This window comes from Drosophila sechellia, chromosome X, assembly GCF_004382195.2.
Source record: "Drosophila sechellia strain sech25 chromosome X, ASM438219v1, whole genome shotgun sequence".
Lineage (NCBI taxonomy): Eukaryota > Metazoa > Arthropoda > Insecta > Diptera > Drosophilidae > Drosophila > Drosophila sechellia.
Genome location: NC_045954.1, coordinates 12,201,748 through 12,225,190, shown reverse-complemented (window position 1 = coordinate 12,225,190; position 23,443 = coordinate 12,201,748). Strand labels below are relative to the sequence as shown.

At 38.9% G+C, this 23,443-nt stretch overlaps 2 protein-coding genes across 5 annotated transcripts; both read right to left on the bottom strand.

The window, feature by feature from the left end:
• Positions 1–173: 173 nt before the first annotated feature.
• On the bottom strand, positions 174–1,400 carry LOC6618557. Its single transcript, XM_002042781.2, has one exon. The coding sequence runs from the start codon at positions 1,245–1,247 to the stop codon at positions 675–677; it is 573 nt and encodes a 190-aa protein (XP_002042817.1). The 5' UTR covers positions 1,248–1,400; the 3' UTR covers positions 174–674.
• Positions 1,401–2,595: 1,195 nt separating this feature from the next.
• Positions 2,596–22,916, bottom strand: LOC6618556 (putative protein kinase C delta type homolog). 4 transcript variants are annotated; one of them, XM_032725107.1, is made up of 16 exons: positions 22,767–22,916; positions 21,825–22,061; positions 19,810–20,165; positions 18,896–19,215; positions 18,540–18,655; positions 18,397–18,482; positions 18,208–18,337; positions 5,881–5,982; positions 5,359–5,442; positions 5,013–5,149; positions 4,780–4,953; positions 3,869–4,023; positions 3,660–3,807; positions 3,397–3,576; positions 3,188–3,328; positions 2,964–3,113 (listed from the first exon to the last, which is right to left on the bottom strand). In XM_032725107.1, exons 3-16 carry the CDS (start codon positions 19,900–19,902, stop codon positions 2,964–2,966), a joined length of 2,016 nt encoding a protein of 671 aa, XP_032580998.1. In that variant the 5' UTR covers positions 19,903–20,165; positions 21,825–22,061; positions 22,767–22,916. The 4 variants fall into 4 exon arrangements, with proteins under 4 accessions (XP_032580997.1, XP_032580998.1, XP_032580999.1 ...); XM_032725108.1 differs by lacking the exon at positions 22,767–22,916 and adding an exon at positions 22,602–22,617; XM_032725109.1 differs by lacking the exon at positions 22,767–22,916 and having other exon boundaries at positions 21,825–22,151.
• Positions 22,917–23,443: the final 527 nt, after the last annotated feature.

Sequence of the window (23,443 nt, the reverse complement as noted above, 5' to 3'; positions counted from 1 at the left end):
TTTCATTTCAATCCATTCATGCGGCTCAGTCACTTTCGATTCGCGTTTCAATTTCACTTTCAACTCGAATCGACCGACCCATATTAGCATAATCACAGTCATCCAATTTAGCGGTAGCTCAACGACCTTTTCATCGGCGGGCTTATGTTCATTATAGATATATATATGTCGCATCTAATGGATATATTTATGTGTATCTTAACGTTTATTTTTATGTTTCGAAACGTATTTCGTGTCTGATGGATTATATTGTAGCGTGTTCTTGTGTCTTATGGATTATTTTGTATGTGTGTAGTACATTTTGTATCTTGTGGATTATTTTGAACGATGTGGCTTAATTTTAAGCTCGAGGTTAGTTTTTTAGTTTTTTTAGTTCTTTTGATATTATTGTAGAAAGAAAATAAATTATAACTTTTTTTTTTCTATTTTCAATTATCTTATGCTTTTTTAGAACTAGTATTCCATCATTTGGCTTTAATATAATTTGTTTTAAAATATTAGAAAATATTTAAGGATCATTATTTATTTTTTTATCAAAAATTCAAATGAATATCATTGAGATTTTGCTTAAAATGAGGTCCATAAATGTGAATGTGCTCTGGGTGCTGTGATGTTTAAGGATAAACAATTAATATGAGTTATGGTAAATATGAAAATATTATATAATTTAGTTATTATTTGTGTGGCCATATATCCTGCCGCCTCCTTTTCGCCGTATTTTGATCGATGCGATTCGTGTTTTGGCCAAGATACTGATGCAGGGGCAGTGGGCGTGGCGATGAGGAGGTCACACCCAGCGGAAATTCGCTGGTGGGTCTCCATTTCGAGGGCATCCATGGTGAATCGTAGCTCTGGTATCTGCTTTGGTATTTCTCCTCCTGATAATTTGCCGGTGCCGTCCCCTTCTGATCGTTGTGAACCTTGAGATTCAGCAGTAGTTCACCATCGTCATCGATCAAGTTGTAGAGCTGAACACCTTTGGCCTCCCGCAAAGGATGCGCTCTCTCCAATCTGATTTGTTGCTTGACCTTTGGCCTCACTATGGGCTTTGGCCTCTGGCCAATGTAACGCGATGATCGATCGTGGGACTGCAACTGCCGCAGGATATTCAATGGCAGTAGTAAATCCGATTCGAAGGGCATAAAGCCGCTGGCTCGCACTTTGATGATATTTCTCAGTAGCGGCTGATGGTCATAACTCTCGACCAGGCCTAAAAGGCTCAGAATTACAAGGCCCAAAGTGTGCATTTTCCGGCAGTTGTTAGCTCATTTTACACAAGGATCACTGGTAGTATAAGCACTCGAATAAAAAATAAATAAAGTTTATTATTTGGTCGAGAGTGGAGCGAAAAAACAGCGCGTTCTAGGCCCGTGTTGCACCAACTGAACGGACTAAAAAATACACGGCTCAAATCAACCTGAAGCCAGCTGACTGCGCTCGTAAAAGCGAATTAATTAGAGAAAATACCGTACGGTACACGAACGCACAGTGGTTCAAAATATATGCAAATTTAATTAATAATTAATATAAAAGGGACTGTCTTTGGTGTTTTAAATCTATATGACGTTTGAGGAAATTTTAGAAAAGATATAAAATTAACTATAAAGTATTAAGACAGAAAAATATTTTAAAAAATATCTAAAAAAATTTTAAATTAACTTCTATCTAACTATCGGTTTAAAATAGATCTTTACATGTTTGATGATGAATAGATTTTACTAGCTTAGATGTTAGTTGAATAAATGAATCAGAAGTTCATAGCTTGGCACCACTGTGCGTGATATGTCCAACACTTTGGATTGAAAATAAAAACATAACTGGCCGCGGACTGGACGTTTATTGTTTGGGGGCCTGTTGAAGTGGCTCTTTCTTCCATTATTCCCTCTATTTTGTTATGGGCAACACAAATTTATTAACAACATCAAGTGAGTCCAGCGTGTGTGAGTGTGTTGATTTATGCCACAGTGGAGAAGAATAATTCTTTGAATGCCTTCGTGTGGATTGACATTAAAACTGGTTCACTAGCCGACAGTTGAGCCATTACAATGGCCATTAAAACATAACCCGTCCACTCTCGCTGCCACTGGTGGTGACCCAAACAAAAAGCCAAACACAACCATAAGCACACACATCTCCGGCCCATTAGCATTAAGACAAAAGACACCCGCATTGAAAAAAAAACAAAGGTAGTAAACTCTCTATGCAGATTAGCAAGGTGGAAAAGCGTGGCTCAGAATTTTCACTTCAGCCGGCTTTTGCAGTTGACAAACGCTCCGCTGATCACTCTCACTGTTCCACATTTGCATATGGACAGTCCGGTACAGTGCGTGACATAACCAAAGAACCTAATGAAAGTCCACTTTAGCATTATAATAAAGTGTGGGGTTCATAATGAGCCTTTTAAGTTTCACTTTTGTATTTATTTGGAAATTATGGACTTTACAACTTAATTTCGTTGCAAGACTTACTTTTTCGAAACGCACTGTATTAATTGATAATCACCGGAAAGCGCTGGTAACGGTAGCTAAATCACAATCCCATTTGATTGACAATGTTTTTGTTCAACATCAATATTCACATTAAGCCCGCATTATGTTTGTATTTTTTATTTATTTTTTATTTCTCATAGACGTAGACCTTTGCTTAAGCACTAAAATTTAGAACAAATAATTTGCAAAAAAAAAAAGATTTACCATATATGCATACGTATATATATATATATATATATATAGGTAAATGTGAGGAAGGATATCTGTACAATTAGACTTAGACATAAACGTATAGCTAACTGACTAGAATTACAAATTTTCAATGTGCTCCAAAGCTTAACTACAAGGTATTAAAATTTCGATTTCACTTCAAATATTCTTTGGTTGTTAATCTCTTGTTTTCTTGGCCATAATAAATATTTACATATACAAATACTGTTGCTCTAAATAATTAATTAGGACATTAATTAGGCTCTAGTCCAGGGTGATGTGAGGATTTGTGTAGGTGAAGCCGTGGAACTGCTTCTGATCCATGGATGCCAGTATCTCCTTGTCGATGGGGGTTAGACGCACCCTTTCCCTGGTGAAGACCCGATCGAAGTACTGGGTATCCAGGGGGTGTTTCTGACGAATAAAAAAAAACACACACAAAATTAATAAAATTAGTTAATTAAGCAATAGCTCCATCAAATGCTCACCACTTGCGGCTTGAAGGGCGGCTCGATTTGTCGCTTTTCCAGCAAACCCCAGTCGATCGGGCGGAAGAATATATGATCGGCTATATCACCAGCCGGGCTGTACTGCGAACCAATACGCTTCGTATAGTCCTTCTCCAGCAACTGAGAGGTATTAGATGAAAGGTTTATAAAGTATTTATATTTGTATTAAATGGATTTATTTATCTTACCCCCTTGAGAATCCCGGTGGCCTCGGCGGATATGTAAACTGGGAACCATGGAATTTCATTGCAAATGGACCAGAAGAGCTCGTCTTCATCGCAGCCACTGAATGGCGACTGTCCAATCAGCATTTCGTAGAGCAGCACACCAAACGACCACCAATCCACATTCTGATTGTACTTTTCACCCTACAAATAGAAAGGTAAGCGTTAAAAGTAGGTAGGTAAATCTAAAAAATTAAGACTACTACATATTAGTAACAGATTAATACCTTAATGATTTCGGGCGCCATATAATCGGGTGTGCCGCAAAAGCTATCTGCCGTCTTGTCCAAATAGATTTGCAATTTGCACATGCCAAAATCGGCAATGCGAACATGTCCCTCGTAGTCCAGCAGGACATTATCCAGTTTGAGATCCCTATAAATGGCCAAGAAATATATTAAACCAAATAGTTACAAGCAATGTGATATGAGCCCACCTATAGATAATGCCCTTTTTGTGCAGGAATTTGAGGCCCGAGATGATTTCGGCCCCATAGAATCTGGCTCGCTCCTCGGAAAAGCGACCGCTCTCCTGGATGTGGAACATGAGATCACCGCCATTCAGGTACTCCATCACAAAGAACAAGTGGCTCTGCGGAAAATATATAGAAAATATAGCGAGAAGTTAACATACAGATCGAGAACTGGCGAGAGACCAATAATATAGCGAGAGATCGAGATTCCGATTGAGATTGAGATTGAGAGATCGTCCCCCAAAGTCATAAATAATTAAAATACCTTCTAATCGGTGTCAATGCAAGACGTTGCATTTGCAGATGCAGATGCAAATTTTCGGATTGATAGAAAAACACACATACACAAAAAAAAAAAAAAAAACAAAACCAAACAAAACAAATACAATAAAATAAAGGCACCCTGATCTACATGATGTCCGATCGACGTCGTGTGCCCCAATCGATGGCCAGACCCCAGTGCTCCAAAAATAGAACGTTTTACCTTTCCTCTGGCTATAAATAGCCCGCCCGATCGATTGTTCTATATGATAAGTATCGATCAAGAGTGCAGACACACCTTCGACTGGTGACCCCCACCTGAGAATTGCCTCTAATTGAAAGCTAAAGGGGCGCATGTAACACCTTCTTCTGAATATTTTTAGCTGGATAATATCAGTTTGTAAGCCACATTACGACTTCAACTGATTGGGATAGTTTTCCAGAGCAAAGAAAATTTTTTTAAATATTTGTTAGTTAAATATGAATTTTAGCCAAGGGTCATTGCACTACGGTGACCCCAAAGTTAAGGTTTTCTTAAGAGTTGCTAGGCAATACACTCAGGTTTATACTGTATATATTTCTTATTTAAATTTATATTATTTTATTTAGCTTACCTCCGTTTGGAAGGTGCAAAACAGATGACACAGATACGGATGCTTGGTGCCCAGGGCCAGGACCTTGCGTTCGATGAGCGTGGAGTCCACATCGTCATCCTCCAGGACGACATCCTTTTTCAGGCACTTGATGGCATAGTAGTATGTGGTGTCACGCAGCTCAGCAAGCAGAACCTGTATCAAAAATTCGCAATTAGACGACAAAATATGGGAATATCATATTCTCAACTCACCTTGCCGAAACTTCCCTTGCCAAGAACGGCCAGAAAGTGGAAATCATCTACCGAATAATTCTTAAATCTAGGTATTACTGTTGCTGGCGCAGTGAAACGTCCGGATTTTTGGAATTGTGAATATGTATATGATGTTTCTGTGCGATCGAGACAGCAAGGTTTTTTTGTTTATAGTTGCAGAAAGAGAGAGACCGCAGTCATGGAATAAAAGTTAAAGTTAGTTAAAATAAAATAAATATTTATGTTAGCAGAATGCAAATAGATAATGTTCGTTGATGAGTTCTTCCGATGGTCACTTGAATTTGGGCTACATATGTGGGACTTATATCATATTTAATCGGCATACCATCGTGTTCTTCGCTGGCCTCGATTTTATAGGCTGGATTCAAACTGGGCGGAGTGCTGGGTGAGTCACGGGCTTCTCGGGCTCCTAATTATTCGGGAGAATTAGTCGGGGTCTAGCACATGGATCTTTATAAGATCTCTATTAAATTCGATATTTTTTGGGTCTGATTTTGCTAACAGAACTCATAAAAATGTATTGCTCTTGATTAACTTAGCATACGGCCAAATGAATCACAGCACTGCATTATTTAAGCAATTTCTTTTTAAATTTATATTTTAAATTCTCTTTGAATTTTTTATATATTTTATATATTTTTGCTAAGATTTTTCTCTCACGAAATGCATATATGAAAGACTTCCCCCAGAATAATTATTTCCTGGTTTCCAGTCGCTCTATTAACACATTATAAATTCTGTTCTGAGCAAAATCGGACCCATAAATTCGAGGCAAAAAATGTGAATATTATTTGGCCTCCATATTTCCCATTTCGAGTGTGATTTGTGCATTTTGTCTGATTTTTACCTCGCTTCACGTGGTTGAGTGCCTCAACGATGAGTTTCTGATTGACACCGCATAAATTGGCCGTGAGCCGCTCGCATTTCTTGTGACAATTCACGTCACATTCTGGTTGTTCGCGTGTTTCGATTCGATTTTTTAAATTTTAAATTTCGACGTGGACGTGGATGTGGATGTGATTGTGGATGGGGCCCACGCATAACATCGCATTGGAGGGGAATTAATTGCAAACAAATTATTAATACATTTTTGTTGCGGCAAACTGGGCGGGTTACCCAATCTTCTGTTGCGATTTATTGGCTGCACGCTTTTATGACTCGAGCAAAATGTTTTCGAATTAAAAATGTACTGGCAAAGATGTTTTGTAGTATAAATTAGCCAGGTACAAGACCAAAAATGTTCAGACTAACTTGGCAAATAAGTTAATAATCCCCCATTTTGTCACCACTTTATTCAAGTACAATTATTTTATGGATATTGTAAAGTTAATTATAATTATTTATAACTAATTCATTTGTTCAGATTCTAAAAGGCTTGACTTTCAAATTATCCTAAGGCACAAACATTTTGAACATGAGAGAAAATTTCGAAAAACAGTGCTCTTGCTTTCAAACAAATTTCTCATTCATTGAAATGATTATTGTTCTCGGTGCATTTCAATCGGTTTAAAGACATGAATTTCCGACGATTATTTTGGGGTGGGAGGTTCTGTTCGCATAAACAATGCGAATCCGCAATTCTTGCTGCCCACTTTGATTGAATTTCCAACTAAATGAGGCGGATAGCCGGATATCACGTATACGCAGTGTGGCAACGGAACAAAACACAAATGATTTTCCGCGCTCCGCACAGCGAATTTATATAATCTGTGAATTGACTGTATGTATGGCCAATAACTGCGTTGTTTTGTTTTTACGTATGGTTAAAACAACTGAAGGCGATGTCTAAATCTATATAGTATCTTTGCAGATATATCTGAATTTATGTACACAAAAGCTTTCTCTTTGACGCTCAGACAGACACGACGATGACCTAAACAATTTGTTTTCATTTGTTGTTTTGGCTAAAAGTAAAATGCCAACTTGTAGATTCTTTCTCTTTGCCGCTTTTTGCGACTTCTGGCAGCGGATCTCTAGCAAATTCTCGCACAAACATCAAGGAAACGCCACCACGGAACAGTAAGCAACGATAAAATTCGCGGCGAAAATTACATAAAACACGAATCGAGCAATAGAAATAGGAAGTCGCTTCCCCAAATTCACTATCGCACAAAATGAGTAACGATGCTAATAAATAAAACCGTAAACAAAATAGGCGGACTAAAATCCGCTCTTTGAAAATTGTGTGCGTTTTTTTTAGAAATAAAAACACATGAAGGAAGAAATTGTTACTTATGACTTGGTAAAAAATAATACACAAATATGAATCCACTCAATAAAATTACATTTTACAACAAATTACGAACCTAAGACAAAAATCATAACAAAAAGAAAGAACTTCTACATCAAAGAGAATACCAAGAAAAGACCGAACTAACACACAATATATAGTAATTTAAACAGAAATTAAAGCACTTATAGCTTAGAACAAATCATAAGTAATAATAAAATCATTACTTGGTGGGAAAAAGAGCTATTAAAATAGTCCGCATATTCTTTCATTTAAAAAAAGGCCATAAAAGACATATCTATAAACTCAATTAACCCAGATAAAAGTGTCCCAGAAAAATAGGAAAATAGGAAAAACTCCGCATATTCATATTCAATAATCACTCACAATTTTTTCTCCAGCTGCAGGTCATTGAACCACTCGCATTTTCCGCTGAATATAATTTTCAGCACTTGCACTTCCTAGTTAACAGTTTGGGCTCAATTTTAGTACTATGCCGTCGGCTAGACGAGAATATGTATTTATATAGACGGGGGCATCTTTGCCCCGGATGATATACTAGCTATTGATCGTTATGACTTTGTTTATTTCTTTGTCTCTCTACTTTTCCCCAAAAATCCTCATATATCTTATATCTATAGATTGGTGTTTTTTTTTTCTTGTGTGAAAACGAAGGCATTCCGAAATGCCTGGGATAGTCGAAATTAAGTCGAAAGCTCTTTTTGATCCGGACACGTGCCGCCCATACAAGTGACCAGCGAAGGAAATAGGGGAAAGGTGTGTGAATTGATGTACACTGGGAAAAAACTGAGCAGTAGCTTTTATCAATTGCATTTTAAAACAATTTTATAATTATTACAATTCTCTATTTTCTAGCAGTCATGAAATGTAGACTATTAAAATGTAAGATATTTTACTAAAATCTTTTTAAGCTTTCTGCATAGATATTCCATATCTAAAAATATTGGTAAATATTGGAAAATCTAAGCTAATTAAAAAATATATTTAATAGTACTAGTTAAAATTGGAAACTAGCCCTATTGCTATCAAAAAGTTCTGAATTATTATTATTATTAATTCTGAATTAGTTAGCTTGCTCTGCGTTTTTCCCAGTGTATTGACTGATTTGTGCGCTATTTTTTCGAGATGAACAGGGTATCGATCGCATCGACCAATCGGCCAGCCAGCCTTACCTAACATCTTCTTGGGACTGGAGGGCGCGGTGCCGCCTTCGAATCCGGAATCGTTGCTGCAGGTGCTCATCCGGATGATGGACGGCGAGCTGGATGTGGAGGCGCCACCACCACCGCCACTACCAGCACTGGGAACACCCAGTGTTCCGGCATTTGAGCCGCTGGAACTGGGCGAATCCAGCACCGTTGTGGCATTGGAGCTACCACCCTTGGTGGCCATGGCCACCGCATCGAGATCCTCGGAACTGGCGCTGCTGCTGGTGGAGCTGCACTCCTCGCCGCCGCTCTCGTCGTCGCTGTCCTCGTCCAAGGAGCCACCGCTGCCCTCCTCGCTGCCGCTCTCATCGTCCGTATTCTCATCCGAATAGACGATCTTCTCGCGCTTCCACAGCGGGCGCGGTGTGGCCACCAGTGGATACCTGGGCGCCTCCTCCTTCACATAACACTTGTTCGTCGTATCGATCTTGATCTTCTTGTGCGGATCGAACCTTTTCGCCTCGGCGGCGGCGGCTTTCGCCTTTTGCTTCTTTTTCTCCTTGCGCAGTTTCTTTTTCATGCTGGCGCTTAAGTTCGCACAACCGTCAACACTGGAATAATCGTCGGAACTGCTGCCGCTCCCGTCGTCGTCGTCGTCTTCTTGGCTATTTTCCGCCGACGAGGGTATATAGTCGTCTAGCTCGGCATCAACGTCTCGCAGACACTGTGCCAAATTCGATACTGTTGCAAACTTTGATAAATTATTGCCGACGCCTTCGCCGCAGCTGTTGTTGCTGCTGAGCGAGGTAGTCGCATCAGCAGCAGCATCAGTAGCAGCAGCAGCAGCAGCAACAGCAACAGCAGCAACATTAACAGCAGCAACACCAATTGTTGTGGGCGTTGTGGTTGCATCGCCAGTTGCCGCCGGCGATGACGCATTTGTGGCCTGTTGCTGCTGCCGCTGCTGCTCCTCATGTTGCTGTTGCAATTGCAATGCTTGCTGCTTGTTCGGTGATGTTTTGGCCGCCTTTGTGGGGGCCAGCGTTATAAATTGATCGGCATTGATTGGGGTCACATTGCTCTCAGACAAAGCCGTAACAGCTTCTGTTGCTGCTGCTGGTGCGGCGACTGCTGCTGCTGCTGCTGCTACTGCTACTGCTGCTGCTGCTGGCGTTGCAGCCTTCTTTTTGCCAACATTTGTTTTGCCGGCACTTTTTGGCTTTGTCGTTTTCGGTGATTGCACCTTTGACTTGCCCGTTGGCTCAGCGGCTTCCGTCAATTTCGTTTTGGTTTCCGTTTGTGGCACCAATGTTGCTGCCGTGTCGATCAGTTGTTGCTGCTGTTGCTGCGGCCGCTGCTGCTGCTGCTGTTGTTCCTTGTCCGTTGTTTTATTTATTTTCGTTTCGACTGCGGCTGCTGTTGCCTGTTGTTGTTCAGGTGACTTGGCCGGCTGCCCGCTATTTATTTTTGGCCCTGCTGTTTCGTTCAATTTTGATTTGCCTGTTGCTGTTGTTGGTGTGGTTGGTGTTGCTGCTGGCATGGTTACGGCGTTGCCAGATTGCTTGATCCCCTTGGGTGAGATTGTTTTTCCTGCCTCGGCAACAGTTGTTCCTGCCATTGTTGTCATGCTGATCTTGGCCATTGTTGTCTTTGGTGCTGCTGGTGTTGACTTGGGCTCATCTGTTGCTGCCTTGGCTTGCGGTGTTTTTTGTGGTGTTGTTAGTGGTGATGTTGTTGATGCAGCTGCTTTAGCTTGTGGTGTTGTAGGTGTTACAATCTTTCTTGCTGGTGAATCCTTTGGTGGTGTTTCTATTTTAGCTTGTGGTGTTGTGGGCTCTGCTACTTTCGTTAGTTCTTGTGGTTTTACTTGCAGTGCTGTTGGTTTATCGGCCTTTATTTGTGATGTAGCTGCACTTTCTGTTTTTTGTGATATTTCTTCCTTAGTTTGTTGTTTGTTTGTGTTCCTTAGTGTTGTTTTTGGTGAGGCCATCGTTGGTGTTGCAGTTGTCGCTTTGGTTGTTATTGTTGGCTTAGTGTCTTCTGCCGTTTTTAGTTTTGGCAAGTCTTTTTTAGCCATTGTCGGCTTGGCCTTATTATTATCAGTTTCGGATTTTAATTTTGCAGATTCAGCAGTTTTTGATATTGCACTAGCAGGTGCTTTGCTTGAAGTATCGATTGATTCTACTTTCTTTGCTTCGACTTGGTTAGTTTTTACAACCGTTGGAGTAAGTGGTGTTGATGGTACCTTTTGAGCTTCCGATTTGCCACTTGTGGACACAATGGAAGGTGTTGTCTTCAGCTCGAGGAGAATTTCCGATTTGAGCTTGGGAGTTGTTGGTGTCTTTAAATCTGTCTTTGTTTCCTTTGGCGTTGCTGGTGATTTAGGCGATTCCTCCTCCAGGAGCTGCTCCTGTTGCTCTTGCCGCATGTTAAAGACCTTTTTACGATTGGTCATGTATAGCGTTTCCCTAGAACCGATCTGTGACCAAAAGTCCTCGCCGCTTTCCGATTTCTGTATAGCCTTACGAATGGGCTTGGGCGTAGCCACACCCTCGACTTTGGCCTCGGTTTTAGGTAGTTCAGGTTGCGGCTGCGTTTGTTGCTGCTGCTGCACTTTTTGCTGCTGTTGTATGGCTGCCTCATCAAAGGTGAAAATCTGCGCTTCATTCACAAGTTGCTGCTTATTTGCTTTCTTCAGAGGCGATGTCTTGGTTGTTTTGGGCGCAGCTTTCATGAAACCTTCGGGCAAAGACGAATTGTCCTGATCCTTGAGCACTGTCTTTTTTTTGGGCAACTTGAAGATCTTGTGTATCTGATGATGCTCCTCCACAGTCTCCACATTTACGGTGAACTTCGGCTTCGGACTGGGAGTTGGAGTGGAACTCGAACCGGAACCGGTAGTCAATGGTTGTATTAATAGGGATTCCTCATTCAACTCCAAAACACTGGGCATGTGTTCCACTGGCTGAGCTTGGGGCGCATTTTCCACCTCAACAATGGCGGTGATCTTGTGGCGCATCTTCTTACTCTTCTTGGACCGCCTTTTGGATCTCTCCTTGAGATCTTCATCGTTTGTTGTGGTACTATCGTGACTGGATCTACGTTCCAGGTGGATCAACTGAAAGCTGCCGGAGTTCGACTTCTGCAACTTATCTAAGATTTCCTGTTCTTGCTCCTGAATAATGGAGGCCCTGCGTCTGAGTTCTCCGGCATTCAGATCATCATCAATTTTATCGGATGAAATATCCTCGCAAATGTCATGAAATGTTGGACATTGGACCAAACTCAAACGACGAATGGTCTCCTGCATTTCCTCCAGTTCCTGTTCCTGTTTATCGGAGTCATCCTCCTTTTCGTCATCCACTTCCTTTTTGGCACTTATCTCCACTTCCGGAGTCGAAGTTTTATGAGCACTTTGTGGTTGGACAAGCTCTTGGATTTGGACTCTATTGAAATTGGTTGGTTCCTCCTTCTCATCTTTTATATAGAATCTCTCGCGAAGCAATTCGCCGGGTGACTTTTTGTTGCTGGTCACTGGAAAGGCTGCCAATTCTTCGGCCAACTTTTGACGCCAACTCAAACTGGGCTCGGTGGCAGGTGGCAGATCCCTGAATTGATGCTCCTTCACTTCCTCCTTCTTGGTACTCTCGGCACTGCGATCCCTGCTGCGTCTTCGTATGGTAGATAGTCTTACAACCGGACGATTTCTCCTGATGGTTGACCTACGATTGGGTCTGGTTTCGGCACCTGCATCTGAACTTTCGGCTGGTGTTTCCTTGGGAGAAGGCTTAACCTCCTCCTCCGCCTGCTCCTTCTGCTCCTTTTGCTTCACCTCCTCCTTGGGCTGCTCCTTTTCCTGCGACTTGGATGGCACTGCCCTGCGATATCGCGAGGAGCTCACATCGATATCCGCCGTATTGATGGCAATGGGTCTGGCTGGTATGTACCGACTACTCGCGCCCGATGAACCATAACTCGTAGTTGTAACCGAGCTGCTGTATTTCGGTGAGTTAATCCTGGTCAGAGGCATTAGGCTGCTATGACCACTGTGCCGACCCGTCTCCGTAATCGTGGTCAGTTTGGGTTGATATCTGGAGCCCAGGCCATGGAGGGAGCTACTGCCGCCGGAGCTGCCACTGGAATAACTGCTCGGCGATCTCGGCGAGGAGGGACTCAGGGGTACCATATAGCTGGCCGGATATGAGCGATTGTAGCTGGACGTATAGCTCGATCCTGGTGAGGATCCCATGCCCAAGTTGAGACCCAAGCCGGAACTATAGTACGGCGAATACAGCTGACTGCTGCCGCCACTATAGTAGTAGTTGGTTGAATCCGAATACAGAGGCATTTTGCAGCAGCCACTCAAACAAAACAAACAAAAACAAAAACAAAAAATCACAATACACGAAGAAAACCTTCGGTTTGAATTTTTGGTTTGCTTATTTTCCGGCGCTTTTCCGCTGCTTTTAGCTTAATTGTTTCCTTCGGTTCGTTTAGGCTCTCATATTTTAATCGTAATTACGCTGTATTCGGATATACACATAAATATCTTTATCTAAATGGCACAGTCATAGCTAGTTTTGACTTTAATGGCGAACTACTACACTAGAAGCTAATAAAAATAATTTGCTAACAAAATTTTATAACAGCATATATTACATTTTAATTATTGAAATAATTTAATGAATGTGTAAAAAGTCAAAATTGATTAGAAAATATAAGATTTGGCCTAGATAAACTGCTTGGAAGCACACTGTACTTCCTCATTCGGCCATTGGTCTATCATTAACTAAATAAACCGATTCGATTGCCGATCTGTTCATTTCCAATTCGATTTCCGGCTAAGCCAATTCGATGTCAATAACTCAATTTAATGGCGATTGCGGCCTTTAACCAGACTAATCCCACATTCAATTGGGCAAGATGATAAATTTAGATTGGGAACGGACACAGAGATTCGACCATAAATTCGGTGGCACTTCAGTTTATTCTTCACAGGTTAACGCTTGCTTGAAATATGTATTTTTGGGGCTGTCGTTCATGTATCTGCATATGTATCTTTCCCTGCGACGCTGCCGCAGTTTAATTATACAATTTTTAGAGATTTCAAAACGGCTGTCATAATGTGCCAGCATTTGGCAATACCGAAGTCACATTAATTATTGCCTAATTGGCCCAAAGGTTTAATGCCGCCAGATCGAACAAAACGCTGCGATCGAAATTAAACGAAATTAGCCAACTTTCTTACAGATTTCTTAGGCAATTAATATTTTAAATATGTAGAAATATTACAGAACCTGTTTCTAAGTATACGTTTTAAAATGGAAATAGTTTGGTAATTTATCTTAATAAATATTCATTAATTTTTTATTGAAAACATTACTTTCGGTTACTATTTAAGGAATTCTTTTTAACAGTCTGAATCAGCTAAACTTTGGTAGAAAATCCAAATGGATATCAAAAAGATTGATAGCCATTTTTATTCATTTGAAAAATGAAAGCTATCCGATTTGTTTATGCGACTCAATAAACAAAGCGTTTCCAGTGAAGTTTTATGCTAAAGTGCTAGATTTTTAAATACCGAATAATAGCCATTTGATATGGATTTAAAAATTGAACTGTCATTGGCTGAAGGTCAGCTGGAATCGATGGCTTTTCAATTATTTCAATGGATTTTTTTCGCTCGATACATAATATGTTTATTATTGGCTTTCGTCTTTAGCCCACATGTGCCATATAGATATAGATATATAATCCGATGTAGGAGATAAATTTTTTCGCATGACGTAAGCGCTCACGAGTCGTTGTCTGCGATTTTCCTCAGCTATTTTTCACGCATAAATTGCTGACAATTTTGTCGTTGTTGCTTCTATGTTGTACCGTAATATAATTATTTCGTTTTTTATTAGCCACTTTAAACACAAGGTATAGATTTTTTTTGGTACATTCGAATGCTCTTTTGAGAAACAATTATTTTTTGTTATGATTTTTACCGTCAGCGCGACACAGGAAAAAATTCAAAGGAGCTAACTCGACGAGGCGAACGCATTAACGGAAACTACTGAAATGTGAAAGGCAGCGCAGAATATTTTCAATTCCGATTTCTGAACTCACAAGCACACACGCACACACACACACACATGTCGATGATTTTCACGGGAAAATTCGAAGTCCATCTGTGTGAGAGAGAGGCTAACTTGGCAGCAGTATCTCTGTCTGTCTGTATCAATTCAAAATAGCGATAGAAATAGACATGGGCTGAAAAAGAGAACAAGCAATATGGGGGATTGCTGTCATAAAATGTGTGACCAATTAATTGTCACTAAAATGTGTATAAGCCATAAATTAAACGAATTAGGCAAGTGTAATCAAACATCAAAGTGTTCATCTGAGCGATGTACAGTGAAATGGCAATTTCAACAAATTGAGATGCTCTGAGATTGGAGAAAGTGAAAAGAAATGTGGGTATTTCAAGACTGGAATGTCGAGAAAAGTCTAAGCAAGATCTTTAATACTGTTTCTATATGAAAATATATGGAACAAAATATAACAGTTTACAATGTAAGCTGAGTTGAAAGCATCCTTAAAGAGTTTGAAATCAAAAGAAATCAATAATGCCTTAATAACCTTATTTTTTATATGGATTTTATATGGATTGAAGTAATGACTTTTTATCTGTATTGAAAATCCAATGATCGCAAACATCGTTGTACATGGCTTATGGCAAAAGTGGCTAGGATCCTTTTGGGCCATCATCAATCTGCCTTTTGGTAGCACCTGCTATCGAGATGTTTGGCTAAATTTCTCCGTCCCCCTCCCCCCCCCGCAAAAAGAAAGCGAGGAAATCGAAAACAAATGCCAGAAATGCCGCACGTAGGATGTATCTCACATGAGATGTACTACCCGTAGCACTCGGAATCGTAGATGCGATGCTAATGGTGACGCTTTTCGGTTCCGCAAAGTACATTTATAGATCCCCGAGCAAGAGGAAGAGGCAGTTGGAAAGCGCCAAACAACTAGAAATAGAACTGCAACATGCTCTTCTTTCTTATTTGTGGTTTTTGTTTTCTTTATCCTCTGCCTCACTACATAATCTTTGCGATTTATAGTGAGTCGCGGGGAGATCGGCTGAATGCACATATATATATGTATATATTTCGGTGTGCGATATTTTTGCACTGCATTCCTGTCCCGCCGGTTGCAAAAGTGCATATCCATGGGCTTACTCTTTCACTTAAGAAAACATATTCGCTTTCATATCCAGTTAATGGGTTATTAAGTTTTAATACCCCTTAAAACGAAACCACTTGGAAAATTTACAAAAAAAATCCTTTTATATGTTTGTTCTAAGCACTTTCCAAATGCTAAACTAAGTGCGATTGACTTTCAGGCTATTATTTAAAATATATAAACGGAATTAAACTTAAATAAAATAATCTACGGATAATATCTGAAGGTTATGCTTTATCTAGTTGAAGTGTGTACTTCCTGATATTGTCTTGTTATTAAAATATTATTTTGTGGTAAATAATAATTTATTTATCTATCGATGCTTTGCAAAAATAAGAGCTAAAAATATGTGCAATATTTTTACGATGCCTAAATAGCAATACAAATTAAGTTATAAGCGATATAATAGTTTGTAACACACTATAACTGTGATAAAATATGTACTCTTTGAGACTAAAGGCTATGTCATAAAAATTAATAGGTATCCTGTCAGTCGAATATCACGGCATTTTTTCTGGCTGCGTTGTATTTTCGTCTTGTTCGGTACGCCATGTTTTTTCCCCCCTTTTTGGCATGTCTTGTGTTGGCAGAGTCGCAATAAATTGATTTCTAATGCAGTCTGGCTATCTGTCTAACCATCTATTATATATAGAGGTTTCAGCTTAATCTGGCTTTCGCATTATTTCCGCTTTGATCGCACACACATCGAGTGAAAGTATTTATTCCTTTGTTCGTCGAATAAAAAGAGCAAATGTATTGCACAATTTCATGCACCTGCACAATGAATGGCCCTCGTTTCGGTTTGAAAAATTACGACACCATTGGAGAAAATTGCATATATGTAACTTAAGTGCGTTTGCTTTTCATTGCACTTCCAGCAGTGCAGAAATTTCATAAATGTACTATGTGTAATGAGTACAACCATATTACTCATACGCAGTGTTGGCATAAAAAATGGTTCTTAAAAGTTTAATGTAATGATTGTCTTTTCATTTTCACAGAATAACGTACTGTTCATGATAATTTCAAGAATTTATCGGGAAACGTTAAATGGGTCGCACTTATATATTTCGTAAGAAATGTTTTTCTTCGTCGAAAACTTTAATAGAATTTTAATTTTAAAAGTTAATTTATTTTGCCTCTGACGCAGAAATGTAAATTAAAGATACAACATGTAGCAAAAATCCATTCTTTGCACACTTCGATGATGTTACCCATTACAAAAAAATATCCTTCAAAAAGTGATTCGAATCGTTAGCACTGGTAAATAGCTGCTAAGAACAGTTATTGTTTTATCTATATAACAATTTTCAGCGAAGTTATGACGAAAAATCCGTTTCTAAATATCAAGTTTTTGGCAATAGCAATGTTTTCGAATTTCTGTCATCAAATAATCAGTTTTTTTGCCACAACTTAAAAAATATTTGCCCAAATATGGAATGCTATACTTCGTTGAGCTCGTAATTTAATTTCCAATCAAACTGTGTTCAAAAATTTAAATTCTATTTTTTGACCCTTTTTTGCAAATTTTGATGATGTTACCTCTTACAAAAAATGCGAAAATTTAGCCAAAAATAAATTTTTCTAAATTCCTCAAAAAGTGAAAGGGATCGTTAGCATTTGTAATTAGCTACTTAAAACAGTTATTCTTTCATCAATTTGACAATTTTTAGCGAAGTTATCACTAAAATTCCGTTTGTAAATATCAAGTTTTTGGGAAAAGTCGTTTTTCCGAAGTTTGGTCATCAAATAATCAGTTTTTTGGCCACAACTTAAAAAATGATAGCCCGAATATGGAATGGTATACCTCGTTGAGCTCTTAATTAAATTTCCAATCAAACTGTGTTAAAAAGAAGGAATTCTATTTTTTCGCCATTTTTCGCATATTTTGATGATGCAAAATGCGAAAATTTAGCCAAAAATTAATTTTCCTAAATCCGTCAAAAAGTGATAGGGATCGTTAGCATTGGTAATTAGCTGCTCAAAACAGTTATTCTTTCATCTATATGACAATTTTTAGCGAAGCTATGCCGAAAATTCCGTTTGTAGGAGATATTTTTCTTCGTCGGAAACTTTAATAACAACTATAGCAAAAATCTGTTAAGCCTCAAAAATACCCATTATTTTTGCTGACCGTTACATTTTGTGGTTAGGAATAAGCCCAAAACTCTGGGGTTGTTATGACCACTAAAGAATCAGGGAAGCTTTTTGTAAAAGCTTTGCGGTTTACCTCTGGCACAGATGGTGCCACCTGCCAAAAGCTCGAGCCAATGTAGCCAATGAAAATCGCAACAGAATTAAGTTAAGAACTTACTTTGTCAAAGATTATAGCACTTAATACAGTCTCATAAAAATTTAGATTTAGAATGTAATAAGAAAAATATAATAAATATATTGTATGTTTATACGGTTTCGAATTATTGGTGCCAAGTTAAAATTGGTTTATTGCAACTTTGAAGGAGTTAAACAAAAACATTTTAAATCTAAATTCGATTTTACTAATAAAGTGCTTATAATTCTGTAATATAAATTGGGGAAGACTTACCTTCGCATTTGAGGCCCTGAATGAAAAATCCACCCATTAAAGATCCGCAATGGTCACAAAAAGTCGGCGACATAAAAGTGTGCGGCTTAAACCGATGTGGCATATCGATCTTAAAACGTTTGCGTAGTAACTAAATTGATACAAATTATTTGAGGAATTTAAGTTAATTAACTTTACAATAACACCTACAATTGTACTGGCTGAGGTGAAGACGGAACCGGAACATTTACCCAGAAGCTTATCATGGCACTTTTTGTGCACCACCGTTTGGCAAACTGAAAATGTTGGCATTACATTAATGTTTCGAGTTTTAGTACAGGGTATTAACTTACTAATGCACTGATAGCCCTGCTTGCCAAATCCCCAGAGAAACAAATTGCAGAAGGCACAAAAGGTGGGCTGGCGAAAGAATTTGGCCACAAAACGATGACCATTGATGACGTGGGTTCTGTAGAAAAAATATAAGAAAGTATAGATTAATAACAATAGTCAAATACAATGCTCCAAAATTAAAGTATTGTATTACTTCTGAAAATGTGTTTTTACTTATTTAAATATATTTATAATTCAATTCAAAGGGTAATGAAAACTGCCATTTGTTTGCTTTTAAAAATGCTTTTCAAATGTAAATGTTCTGTAAATTTATATTTTACTTTCATTTTAGCTCAATATTTTTGTTCAAACTCACTTCTGATGCTTGATCGCCCCCCGGCGATTGGTTATGCTCCTCGGGCGAGTCCTTCTGTCCACGTAGACGCCACCGCCGGTGACGCCGCCACCATTGCCACCAATGCCACTCCTTTCGCCCCTGTCGCCACCACCCGCACTGCTCTCCCGATCCTGATGATAGGCCTCCTCCTTGGAGTGCTGGCGTGGCAGCTCAAAGGAATGCTTTCCATAGTGATCCCTGTCCCGATACTGATCCCTTCGGGCGCCGGAGGCTCCACTGGCGCCACTCAAGCCACTGCCTGCTCCACTACTGCTGGTGGAGCTTTGTTTGTAGCGTGTCTAGAAAAAAACAAATATAATCAGTATTAAATTAAAATTAAAATTGACTATGTAGAGCAACAAAACAATGTAATAACTTCCATGAACAGCAAGTCTTAGATTAAGTTAATCATTTTACCACTTCACATGGTCTTAAATACATTTAAAGCTTATGGCAAATATTTAATAAAACATTGAAAAAATAAATAAATTGTAAATTTTTCCTTTGGTTGCCAGACGTGTTGTACCATTTAATAGCCAAATAGCCCACTTTTATAAAATACCAAAAGCACTCCTGCTTTAAGGTAAATACCGGAAAAACACTTGTGTTTGTGTTTACACATTAGTTTTATTCTTTTAAATTGTTGAACAAAAATGTGGCAAAAACATTGCTTGAATGCTCTCAATGTGTAAATATATACATATTAATTGTTAATTAGCTAGTAATGACTAGGCAAACAATTCAGTTCACTTTTCTTTTAATATTTTTGGCATACATTTTAAGATTCACTTGGAATTTGTTAATATTAATTTTTTAATTATATAAAATAGCTATACATGCAAAACTACTTATAGTTTAAGCATAATTTAAATGGAATTCATATTGATAGTCACCTCATGGCGGGACGATCCTCCCGAGCTCCGTGGTCGCTGGCTGCTCGAGTTGCTGGTCTTCTGTTTGCGCACCTGGGCACGTGTGAACATCATCTTGTGCTCTCCCGGTATCCGAATCCGAATCCAAATCCCATCCACATTCGATATGATCCCCCAGGTTTTTGGGCCGTATTCCGGGGGCTTCTGGTTTGTGTTTCGCTTGCGGCTTTATGGCGCGTACAAGGCGTTTTCTTTTATATTTATATTAAATAAACAGCTAACATTTTTAGTCAGCTGTATGTGGTATCCTGCTTTCGGTGTACTGGCATTTTTGCCACAACTGTGTTGGCCACGTTTAAAGCCTCGTTGATGGATATCTGAGAGCCAACAAAGGCAGGGGAATATCAAAAGAATATATATGTAAGTGTATGGTATACACAATCGGTAGCTGCTACAACTGCCAGTTTTGTTGTGGATCGTGCCTTGATATTATATCGTGGCCTCCAGGCCCCCTCTTTCGAAAGTACTTTCCACTTTTGATCCCCCCTTTCCCCCCGCCCTAGGGAAGTGTGTCACGTATGCGAAATGACATTGAAAAATGGTGGAAAGGGGGTGGGGCAGACGTTGATGAGGGTGAAGAAACCTCAAGAACTATTTGTCTCTATTAATTACACAGTGAGAAATCTGTGGCGAATGAATACTTTTCATTTCATTCATATTCCCTTTATTGTAATAATTAATATTTTCAAATTCCATCTAATTTATATTTATTCACATTTAATTTTTCATAAGATTTTAATCATTTAAATGATCAATAAGTTTGTAAAATCTAGTTTTAATTGGTTGCTTAGCTGCATTTATTCAGTTCAGGGCAACTCAATCTTTTCTGCCATCGAGTAAAATATCTAGGACTATAAAGTTCACATTTTATGTTTAAAAGTTAAATGTTTTCTGAAAAGTATTCGTTTGGTCGAAATAGCTTTTGATTCAGCGGAATCAAGTCGGATTAGACATTCTTTAGGTATGTACTCAGAGTCTTTCTTGCATTAAATGTTTTTCCCCCTTTTCTTTTATTTATTCTAATATATCTTTTTGGCCGTTTTGCTTGGGAAAGTTGAGCTGGAGAGGCCGATAAATGTGTTAGGAATTTTACAGCTCCACACACTCAGGCGAAATTCTTGGAGGGAATCCATTGGCAAACGTTTAAAAATATGATTTCTCTGTTGCTGCTTCGACGCGCCACCAAAATAAAAATAAGCGCTTGATTCATTTAGAATTTGTTGTGAATACTTTTTGGACGCCCCCGCCACGCCTCCGGCCGCCCTCCATGCCATGTTTGTTGTTAATGTTATTAAAAATAGAAATTAAGTGGCGAATTGTGCGAGATAGCGTGCCAATTGATTGCCGGATATGATAAAAACACAAACAAGATGTGCCAATAGTGAGGCAACCATCGAAAGGATGGAAGCTATACATTCCGATTCAGGGTTAAGGTTTTTAGGCCAATCGAGGCTAAAGCCATTATGGATCCGAAAGATATTTTCATTTGAATCTGGGTGCCCTTGAAGAGTGCATATGTACACAACTGACAATGCCAAAGAAGGCCAAGTAAGACATTGATACTTATTTAATTGGTAATTCTGAATTTAAATTTGTTTTAATATAAGTAATTTTAAGCAAGTAGTTAAGTAGCTTATATACTCTTGTGGAATAAGTGGCTATTAAAAAAATGTTTGTTTACCTAATACACAATTGTTTGTCCCATTTATATGAAAAGCTGGAATTGTTTTTATTTGTTTTGACTGTTTTTTCTCTCGATGCTTTCAATTTCTATCATACAAAATTGTTTGGCAATGGCAATTTAAATTATTAAGCTTTGGCACTATTGTTGAACTGACTAATATAATTATATACAAATTACACACGTCTGCTCAATACGTTTTGTATTTGATTCCTGGGATAAGAAATGCAAAACTTTCCATCAACGTTGAATTCAAACACAGATATTTATCTTTCGGCTCCCGACGATCACTCACCTTTAAGCAATGTATGTAAACATCGGTGTTAGAATCGTAATGTCCAAACTCACACGATCGATTTCGTTAATGAACTGATTTCACACCGCAGATACATTTTGGTTTTTTCTTATTTCCGCTGCCAGTTTCTTTTTGTTGATTGATTATCGAGTGGTCCATCAGAGATGACAAGCAGTTTATATGGCGGAATTATTCTGAATGATCGAAGGATTCCAGCTCTTAGCACGTGTCCAAAATCTATTTGTGGGGCGGAGAGAGAGGGGTGCAATGAAAACACACACACACACACGCACACAGGAAAATGTGAACAAATTGGAAAATGTAAGTGTGGGTGAGTTTGGAAAATAAAGGCGATTTCGAATCTGGACTTTTGGGGGCTACTATAAACACATTCCACATTGGTACACACGATAATAAATATTTCGTAGTGAAATGCTTTTGTTTTAATGCCCCGAAAAACACAGTGCAAATTGACTGTATGATTGTGCGGTTGCCAGAGCGTTCTTTAGCCTTCTCTCCATTCCCCCCTATATATATATATATTTATATATTTATATATATATATATTAGTACATATATATATTGTCTATATATCCGTATATAGTTCTATGTGTGTGTGACGACATGCCAGGGGGAAAGCCTTTTTGGCCAGGTGCACAGGTGAGGAAATTCAAACATCAAAAATCTCTCTCTCTGCTTTGCACTTTCACCATCACCATCACTTTCACTTAAAAAAAATAGAAAGAAATTCGTAGTCGATAGTTAATTTGCACGCACATTTACTTGGCTGCATCACGCATCCGCCACGTTACACATTCCATAATTTTGTGTGTGGCGCGACAAAACAAACAAAAAGAAAACTAAATAATTTAACGATATATTATGTAGTTGTGTACGGTCGAAAAACCACGAAATTCTTAATAAAGCAAAACAAGAACACACCGAAATGGCAACAACGTGGAACAATACAAAAATCCAGCCGCAGAAAGTAATAATAAATAGATTCGAGTATCTGTCAGATACAAAGATACAACGTCAACGCGGAATCTTCCGCTCTGTTTGAACGCTGCGTTCGCACGGGAGCGCACAGCATCCGTATCTGAAAGTGATATACCCAGAGACTACTATATCTGAGAACGTGCCCGATCTGAATATGTATCTGTATATCGGTATCCGCATCTGTGTATCCGCAAATCCCACGTATCCGTCGGATCCAGAGAGAAAGCCCAGCGATCGCGGTTTCTTTCGGTTCTCAATTCTGTTTTTGTTTCGGTTTCTGCCTTCCTCCTTCATATAGACAATATGAGTTTCGTATATGCAGGCCACCAGCTCCACCGATCATGTGCTCTTTTAACATTTTCCTTTTCAATTTTCTTTGGCTAGTTCTTGATCATATGGCAGAGATGGCCAGTGAGAGAGAGCTACAGAGATAGAGAGAGAGCGTGAGAGAGTCGCAGTCGAAAGCTTCACTGTACCAAGAGAATTTATTGTAGGCTCACAAACAAAACAGAAAAATTAATATAAAGGTAATTCCATTTGCAGATTTGCATCCTTGAAGTTTCACAACATTTATATTAGATATGTTACAAAGATTAGCATAACAACTTTTTATATGGATA

What these genes read in the sequence shown, in the direction of transcription:
- LOC6618557 (XM_002042781.2), bottom strand. Translation starts at nt 1,247, where the DNA reads ATGCACACTTTGGGCCTTGTAATTCTGAGCCTTTTAGGCCTGGTCGAG.
- LOC6618556 (XM_032725106.1), bottom strand. Translation starts at nt 12,780, where the DNA reads ATGCCTCTGTATTCGGATTCAACCAACTACTACTATAGTGGCGGCAGC. An exon ending in TTTGCACCTTCCAAACGGAG is followed by an intron (nt 4,024 to 4,779) that starts GTAAGCTAAATA and finishes TATTTTCCGCAG; the next exon opens with AGCCACTTGTTCTTTGTGAT. An exon ending in TGGCGCCCGAAATCATTAAG is followed by an intron (nt 3,577 to 3,659) that starts GTATTAATCTGT and finishes TTCTATTTGTAG; the next exon opens with GGTGAAAAGTACAATCAGAA.